Source organism: Buceros rhinoceros, unplaced genomic scaffold (assembly GCF_000710305.1).
Source record: "Buceros rhinoceros silvestris isolate BGI_N320 unplaced genomic scaffold, ASM71030v1 scaffold9730, whole genome shotgun sequence".
NCBI lineage: Eukaryota > Metazoa > Chordata > Aves > Bucerotiformes > Bucerotidae > Buceros > Buceros rhinoceros.
In genome coordinates this window covers 117,330-126,667 of record NW_010391351.1, presented here as the reverse complement: position 1 = coordinate 126,667, position 9,338 = coordinate 117,330, and the positions used below count along the sequence as shown (strand labels likewise).

Sequence of the window (9,338 nt, the reverse complement as noted above, 5' to 3'; positions counted from 1 at the left end):
TCCTGCTGACTATCTCAGTTGTGTTTATCTGTTGTGCACAGGTGAGGAATTCTCAGTTGTATACGAACAGCCATGATTTCGATAGTTTTAAAAATATTTTTGAGTGCCTTTTGCCTGGGGATTCCTATTAAGGTAAAGGACCACAGTGAAAAATCAGTAATCTTTTCAGAAGATTAAGCTCCATTTTGTATTGTTCATTTTATCTGCTTTAGATTATTATTCTGTAAGAGCTAAAGAAATTTACTGAAAGCATAATTCCTAACATGGTGTATTATTTTAAAAATCTGTGTCCTCTTTCATTTTCCATCACGGATTTTGGAACACAGGTTTGTTGAGGTTTTTTCCTAACATCAAAACACACTTTGCAGACACTTGAGGTTGACCTTGGTTGATGATTTTTGTGAGAAACACGGTTGTTGGCTATATTAGCCTGCCCTCTAGTGGAATATCTTTTAGTAAGCAAATTATGTTTAGACAATTTTTACTGCTTAAGGTTTTTCCTTGAGCATCTGTTGCAGGATACAGGGAAGCTTCTGAATGTCTTCTGGTTGTATGTTTCTCCACTTTCTTCTCTAGTTAATGCTAATGTGTTTTTCTAGTTGCTAACTATAAATATTTTATTGAGAATATAATTTAGTGGTATCTCTGCTTGGATTCAATTTTCTATACAATACAGTAAGTTTGAGGGTATGTTTTTTATCTCATATAGTGTCTTCACAAGTTTGAACACGATTTTAAAATTGTCTTAGAGTGTGTAATTTTTTTCTGTTGCTTTAGGGATATGAAAAAAATGTGTCTAAATTCTGATTGAGCCTTTCAGGGCATGTTTTTTTCTCAAACTTCATATCTTTGACACAGCGTTGATTTTAAATTATGATTCAGAAATCTTTGATGCCTAAAAATAATTCATAAACTTATTACTGGAAAATTTTTCTTGGGGAGATATGAGATTATTTTCTTATGTTGTAATGTAATTAATGCTTTGATTTTTTTTTTCCTCTCTTGTTTTCAGCTGCTTCACATGCATGAGATCTTCCTTGATTGTCACTACAACTGGGAACTCGTAATTTGGTGCATTTCACTAACTCTTTTTCTCTTAAGATTTGTTACTCTTGGATCTGAAACCAGTAAAAAGTACAGCAATACCTCAATATTACTTACTGAGCAGGTGAGAATTTGTATAGACCTATGTTTTTGTACCTGAACAAGTCAGTCATCTGGTAGGTCTCAGGCATGCATTTTAGATCTGTTACAATAATCTGATTAGGGAGTTGATTATGGTGTAGTGAAACAACACTTTACAACCTGAAGTTCAGTTTCTGTGGGAAGTATGTGACCTTTGTTTAAAGGTTGTATGCAACCCCGAGATGGCCATATCCCAATCTCTCTTTAATCGAGCAGGCTTAGAGAAGTATGTGGCATTTGATACAATTAAAGATCTGACAGAACACAAACATAAAAAGTAGTCTTAAACAGGAAAAAGAAACCTGAACTCTCAAAGTTTTGGATGGAAGACAAAAAGATTTGAAAACAAATTTTTCCTCTGTAAATTGGGTCACTACTTCCAGTCCATAAATTTTTTTGCTAGGTTGTGTGGATTACATGTAGTTTCCTCGAGACTCCTTGGAAACTTTCTATCAGTCATCTGTCTAGCTTGGCTTTGGGTCTACGTGCTTTTCTTCTCAGGAATGTTCTGGATGGTGTTTGTACTGCAAACTTCTCTCTGCTCTGCCTGGCATTGCTGATAGTTTTCCAAGCTAAGCATGTTCTGTTCGGGTTAGCTAAGAAGCAATGTTTTTCTCTCAGAGTTTTTGCCTTGCTTGCAAAACGCGGCATTCAGGACAAGGCAAATAGGCAGTTCAAGAAACCTTCACAGGTTTCCTACAGGAAATGTGTTCAAGTTGGAGAACAAAATCTTCCAAACTGGATCTTCCAAAGTCAGGATGTGAAACTATGACATGGTGTGATTGACTGGTTACATATCTTGCCCGATGAGAATTCATTAAGTCTTTGCTAAAACTGTACCAGTGTGAAACCTCAGAGTTCCGGAGCCCAGAGAGCTTTACATTGCTCTGTTGATCCTCAGTATGATTAGCCTGATGTCCCAGTGAAGTTTATGTCCTCTGTTTCTGGAATGAAAATGGAGGGAAATGTTTGGATAAGGGTTGGCAAAAAATGCAGAGACCGTGGTGAGAGAGAGACAGAGAATGTCAAGCCTTTATTTTGCGTTCATAGGTTTCTATACTAGGCTCTTCATGAGAGTCAGTGTTTGAACATTTTAATCCATTGTAAGAAGCACTCTATGTCCCTAGAACTTTTAAAAAAATTAAAAATGCGGAAAGTGCTGTGTCATCAGACACTTAGCTTTGAATCCAGTAAGTATTGAATCCAGCTTATCTTGTTACGTTATTTCTCTCAAAAACGTCTGAGAGCATTATGAAACGAAAATAGAAACAATTCACAATTGATTCTCGGCAAATAAAAGGATACACGTCACCCTGGGTGGAACTCACTTTGGAGTGGTTTCACATACTAGTTGGATACCACAGCATGTTTGCAGTGTTCTTGAGACAGACTCACGAAAGCCTCGCATTTTGGCCTTGCTTGAGAGGGCAACTCAAAGAATTGACTGACACTCACTTGAGCTAAAGAAGCACATCTGAACTGGGTCTTTGCAAATCGCACACTGGTGTTATAGGCTGGCTGAGAAGAGAATGAAGCTTTAAAACAATCAATCATAAAATACAACAAAACCCCCAAAGGACAAACAAGCCTTGACCCCCAAATTCAATTTAAATGCTTCACGGATAAGATGAAATTGCAAATTCTACTTTCTGTCAGCAAAGTTCCAGCCACTTCTGCGTGTTTTATGTTCAGCTTAGAAATTTAATGATTGGAATCATGATGGGAAACTAAAAGATCAATCATTTTCCATCACAGGATTTTTGACTGTATGTCATTTGCCTGTAATTTTTCAAGTCCTTCTGAAAGTGTTTTTAATTGGTCTTGTAAATTAAGTGCCTCAGTGGTTCCTTGTTGAATAAAATATAAAGAATGGTCTGATCAAAGTTGTCATCTTTCCAGTTTCAAGTTGCAGAATAGGTATGGTAGATGGCTGTCCATATACACAGTCAAACTTCCTTCCCGAGTCAATGTTTTTATTGAATGTTCATCTTTTTAATAAATGAATGAAATCATAGTAACTGTTAAAAGAGATTTGAACATTCCTAGGGTTTATTACCTATAATTTTTTCAGAGTTGCTGAATAGAACTTTTAGTCTTAGTTTATTCCTGTTTATATAAACACTTGAATTGCTGAAATCAGTAATTTTATATTTAAAGACTGGAATCTCTTTGCTCTAAAAGTGTAATTTACTTTAAAATGAAATTCATGGTTCAGGAGCTTAGCACACGTTGGAATATTAGGCATAGTTTTTTGCCTTGCGGAAGATTCTTGCAGCGACCTTTTTAGGGAGATCCGATAATGTTAAATTACTTTGTTTAGATGTCTGTGGCACCTTGCAACAAGGTGGTTAAATATATCACAGCATCATATCGCATCACTTCCTTTCTGCAACCTTTTTCTGTAGTTTGCTAAGAGTTTCTGTCATCTGAAGTACTTCAGCGTAGTGCTGAACTGTTTGGTTTTTATTGTGTTGAAGGTTGGCATCCTAAATTAAAAACTTCATGGCTTTTCAAGAGATTTTTCCTTTGATTTGCATGTATTATGCAATAAAGAAGGAAAACTAACCTTTGCATGGTCTAGGATATCGAAGATAGGTCATTTGAGAACAAACGCTGATGTTTCAAAATTGCTAAAAGGCCAAAAGAGAGCTCGTGTACTTTTAGCTAAACTTTCTCAGAAACAATGACCTAAAATGTCTGGCTTGCAGAAGAGTTGAAATGATCAATAATACTGTTCTTCTGCAGCAATGAAGAGTTTAATAATTTTTCAAATATTTCAAGGCACTGGAAAGATTGATTTTGTGCACTCAAGGTGCGCATGAAGAACTCAATTATGCTAAAATCTTTTAAAAGAAATTACACTTTAGCAGAACCATGGTTTGGCATTTCTGTCTATTCAATAACTTCTGGGGATGTTAAGCCTTGTAAGGTCTGCATGCTAGTATGGAAACCTTCTGGACAAACCTCAGTCAATTATTGAAGGAGGAAAAAGAAATTACACAAATCTTACTTATGTGGTGTTTTTTCTTGTCTAATTTATAGATCATAAAACATTGTATTTTCCTATAGTACTGAGCCAGTATTTATTAAATATTAAAAAGGAAGCAAAACATTTGCTTGCTTGCAGAAATGCCATTGCTGTTCTATCATGGCTGCTGTGTAATCACTTCACTTTATTACTAAATATTTGCAAATGAATTCCTTTAAATTCTGGATCAGTGGTGATATTCCTATTTTTTTTTATCAGATAAACTTGTACTTGAAAATGGAGAAAAAGCCTAATAAGAAGGAGGAACTGACACTAGTGAACAATGTTTTAAAACTTGCTACTAAGTTATTGAAGGTAAGAATTAAAATAGTATTACTCATATATAACTAAGCAGCAGAATGGATCGCTTAATGAGTCACTTGTGTCTCTTCTGCAGGCAGTACAGGTTGCTTTGGTTTAAACCTGCTCTGTAACTCTTTTCACAGTGATGCTACTTGTTCATACTCTATAGTCTGTTACGTTGCTATCATTGTGGGTTACAAAGTATTACTAGAAATGATGCATTTTGTCGTCCATTTGGAGTGTCAGTGTCTGCTTCCAGTAAGAAGCTGCTGGAGGATTTGATCCTTCCACAAAAATAATGCCTCTTAAAAACTGTCAGTGATTAGCATTTCAAATTAAAACTAGACTATACTTGATGTCGTCTTTTCTTACTATCATAGAAGAAACCTTTTGGAAGACAGAAATTGTTACGTAGGTTCATTTATAAGTGATGGAGTTCATTTAATGTAATTTAGATATCTAAGTCAGCTGTGCTCTTGAACTATTTCACAAATTTTTTTTTATGGAGTTTTGCTGATTAGTAGAAAAGCCTTTGTTTCTGCAATATTACCTTGTTTGCCAGTTAACTATATCTGGTGGGTAGAATATAGTTCTTTACAGTAAGAGAACATGAATATTATTCCCTATTTCTAGAATTCTGCAGAAGAAAATTCTGCAGAAGAAAAATCCCCTTACTTTCATTCATCTGGAGCAAGAGTGCGGACTTGCTTTGGGCTTTTTAAAACTTATTAACAAAGTGGTGGTTAGGTTCTTAAGAAGACACATTTGATCCTAAATTACCTCTGCTGAGTTACTCTGTTCTTTCAGACTCGCAGTTCTGTCATAATTTGGGAAACAAGGTGTTTTGTTCTTACAGTTGTCTGTGAGCTTAACTCTTGCTGCAGAAATGTCTCATTCGCCTTCAGACTAAACATTTCCCTAATCCAAAACTTACGTAAGGGTTACCTGAATGCCAGGTAAGAGAGATAGGCTAAACGCTTGGAAAACTTTATTTTTTTCATAAAAGACAAACCTAAAATAAAAATCAATAAAATCTAGTATTCCTTATGTGTTTTTACTCTAAAGTTAATGGCATATAACTTATAATTGACTAAAGTGGGCTTTCAAAGAGGAAGCCAATCCTGACACTGAGAAACAAATTTGTGACTTACCTCCCCACCTCCCTTGGCATGGTGTTACAGTGTTTAATCACTTCTGCTGTTGTGTAAACTATTCCAAATTAAATTTGTCTAGCTTCAGCTTTCAGTGTTCAGATCTTATTATACATTCTGCTGTTATGGTAAAGTTCTTAAAGAGATGCCTCCAATTTGTTACTTTTGAGTTTAGAAGTAAGGTAGCAGTATTTTTGCCCTTCAGGGAATCAACTTCTTCATTTAATCAAAGATAGAGTGGTTTTGTAGACTGAACAAGTAGACTAGATAAAGCACCACAGATCAGGGTATCTCACGAGTATCTCTCTCATCAGAGATGTTTGTATGCTGTGAGAATGTAAGTAGGACAAGAAGTAGCCGCTGTTGGTGGCAGTCTATCATTCTTTTCTCGGGGTTTTCAAAAAAATGTTAATGTTTTACTCATTCCAGAAATATCTCAACTGACATGTGGCCTTTCCAACAGATGACTCGGCTTTTGTGGCACAAATCCCAGACCCAGGCCATCACTTAGTTGCTGTAAGAATGTGGCCAGAAGTGAAGTGGGATTTCCAAGCCATCTAGTGTATGAGCTTTAAAGGGATTCTTGGTAGTTAGTGATGAACACAATTACATGTTTCATGCCCAGTAGCTAAATGGAGTTGTGGGGTTTTTTTGTTCTTTTTTTTTTTAATTTGGTTTTGGATGTTTTTGATCCTTAAGCTTTTACTAAAGAGTCTATTTTGTTGAATATTCTCACTAGTTTCTTCCTCCCAAAATTGGTAAGATGAATTTAAAAAAATCTCTAATCTGAAAACTTTTTCTTTAAAGAATTTCTCTGCTGTTCTTCTCAGAATCACGTCTTTTGTATTTGCAGCAGGGTTTTATACCATATTACATCTAAATGAAAAGGTTTTTCTTATTTCACCTCTTTTGAAAGAATAGTCAGCGCTCTAAATTCTTCTTTATTAAAAAAACCGTTTTATAAAGTCTTGTCCAAGGCCCAAGATGCAATGCAGGAGAAGGATGAAAGATAAATTTAAAGCTAGAAAATATAAAAAGATTTTTAAAATATAAGAGTCTTTTTTTTTTTTCTTCCTTTACTTGGCATTTTTCCAAGCTTGAAGAAAAGCTTGGGTGACTTTGTTCACATACCAATAACTCAAAATTGCTGAAATAGCCTCTTTGTTCAAGTTTTGTTGCAGATTAATTTTGGCTAATTTTTTTATCCTTCCAATAAAGACCAGTGAGATATTGCCAGTTAAATAGTTATTAGTATTTTTTTCCTTTTTTTTCCTTTTATGACTCAAAATTAATGGAAAAGGAGCACTGCATTAGGAAATACATTTTTGTTAATTTTTCATGTTAGTGAGGTAGCCTTCTGTCACTGGGAAAATCTTTCTTCTCTTTTTTGTGGTTCCTGCTGTCTGTAAGCTATTAATGCTGAAGGTGACTTCTGGAAAATTATAAGGAATTATAAAATGATGTCACCTTGGTGCCAGGAAAACTAGCTATTTCCTGGCTTTGTGAGCAAATTGGTAGATGCTCAGGGTGGGTAGGCTCCAATTCTTTCGAAGGGTTGTTAGACCCTATCAGACAACAGTCAGTTAATGTGGTGGGTTTTTTCTTGCACGTTGTGTTTATGTGTGGAAGAATAAGAGAATGTTTTACTCCACTGTGACTCGAAGACTTCCTGTACTATCAAATGTTGCTCAATACACACGTGAACAAAAGCACCTTTGTGTAATTTCTGCTTTTTGACAATGTCATTGTTTTTCATTATTAGGAACTGGACAGTCCCTTTAGGTTATATGGGCTTACAATGAACCCACTGCTTTATAACATAACCCAAGTTGTCATCCTGTCAGCCGTTTCTGGTGTCATCAGTGACTTGCTTGGATTTAATCTAAAGGTAACTGCTTGATAAGCTTTGGTTTTTTCATGGTGGTTATGCTAGATGGGTCATACATTGCAGTCTAAGAAATTCTTAACTGTATTAACTAGATTTGTTGTTTAAACATGGTTATGAAATTTAAGCTATTTTGAAAGAATTGGAGTGTATTTGTCAAAGCAGCCCTTTTTTTTCTTCATTTTTGTGGCTTTCTAACTTAATTTAGGACACATAGTTACCAAGAATTCTTAGACATAAACACAGACACATTCCTACACATAAGAACAAGAACTTCCTCAACTTTTCTTCATACCCTGGATCTGATTTCTCTCTTGAATTCCTCACTGTTGACTTTGTAGCTCTTTAAGGGATGCAGGAAGTTGGAAGCGATCCTTGTCTTGCACTGCAGTAAAGCATTACAGTAGCTACAGTGTCCTTTCGTCATGGTGGAAGGACTATCTTGTTAGGTCCTGTCCTCCGGCCCCTCTCAACTACGAACACTGGAAACCTATTTCAGGGTTCGTGTTATGAGGCACGTTAGTTTCCACAGTCTTGTAGCACAAAGCCCTTAACTGGCTATAGAGTTTGCTTACATCTGCCCCTTTTTTTCCTATTAAAAGTGAATGAATGTAAGAATTATTTTGTGTATCATAGAATATGCAGCAAATGCAATAAGAAAAAAGAATGTGGTGCAGTTCTGGTAAACAGGAAACTGAGATGAGAAATAACGATGATTTACTGCTCTAACTTTTCCAGCTCTGGAAGATCAAATCGTGACAATATATAAAGAAGACGAGATAACACAGTGTTACAGAAAAGCTCATTGATTGACAAAACTGCCTCAGATCAGCCACTGAATCTGTATTTCAGATGCTACAACCTCTTCAAGGACGTCGTTTGGAAAATTGAAGTGTTTACATCTGACTGTCTTGTGCAATCTTTGTATTTATTTCACCTTCTCGCTGTTTTATGTTCATTTTAGTTGACATATTTTATTTTCAAACTTATTTGTTTAGTTTTGGAAAAGATCAGATTAGGGAAAGGTCAAAAACTATGTCTGAGAACTTGAAATCCTGGAAAAGGATTACACTAAATTACTGTATCTGTTGTTAAAGCTGAAGCCAATGCTGAACATTTTTAGTTACAGTAAAGCTACATGGAAGTCATTTGATGTTTGAGAAATTGTATTAAATTTGCTTAGAATACTTAATTTGCACCAATCATTTATGAGGACAACGTAACATCAATAGATGTTTGGTTGCAACAAAAAAGTGAGACATACAAAAAAATGAAGTACTGACAATACAGTATGTCAGGTAGCAGAAATATTTTATATTACTATTAGAGGCAAGTGGGAATTTTGAATATTTGGAGTAATTCCAGGATCTGAACTCATATAGTTTGCAGTTTAAATATCCTGGGGTATTCATAAGGTATTATATAAGAAGTCAACAAGTGCTCTTTGATAACACTTTTATTAGAGCAATAATTGTAAATGGTTACCATGCTGTATGATATTTTGATAAAATTAAATATTGTATTTATTTGAAATACTGGGCTGTTCTGCGCAGCTCTGACTGTGCATGCTCAATATGTGCACTTTTTATTGTTACTTTTAATGAGAAACTTTATATATATACATATAAATGTATATTAATTGGAATATATTATGGTGAACTATGGAGCAGTATATATTATATGTCGAAGTTGAATATTTAAACAAGCGAAAGATTTACTGGTGAAAGCAGTGCTATGAATGACTGAGCATAAGGTAGTAGATAGATGCTCTCCTCTTGTACACTAT

At 35.1% G+C, this 9,338-nt stretch overlaps 1 protein-coding gene across 1 annotated transcript in view; it reads left to right on the top strand.

Annotated features, from left to right (window-relative positions):
- PHTF2 (putative homeodomain transcription factor 2) overlaps nucleotides 1-8,311 on the top strand; it is a gene marked incomplete at its 5' end in the record, with an annotated part of 34,561 nt that extends 26,250 nt beyond the window's left edge. Inside the window, 5 exons of the mRNA XM_010141405.1 lie at nucleotides 1-41; nucleotides 1,013-1,168; nucleotides 4,433-4,528; nucleotides 7,430-7,555; nucleotides 8,291-8,311. Coding sequence (XP_010139707.1) covers nucleotides 1-41; nucleotides 1,013-1,168; nucleotides 4,433-4,528; nucleotides 7,430-7,555; nucleotides 8,291-8,311 — 440 coding nt within the window. The remainder of the gene's footprint in view (nucleotides 42-1,012; nucleotides 1,169-4,432; nucleotides 4,529-7,429; nucleotides 7,556-8,290) is intronic.
- Nucleotides 8,312-9,338: the final 1,027 nt, after the last annotated feature.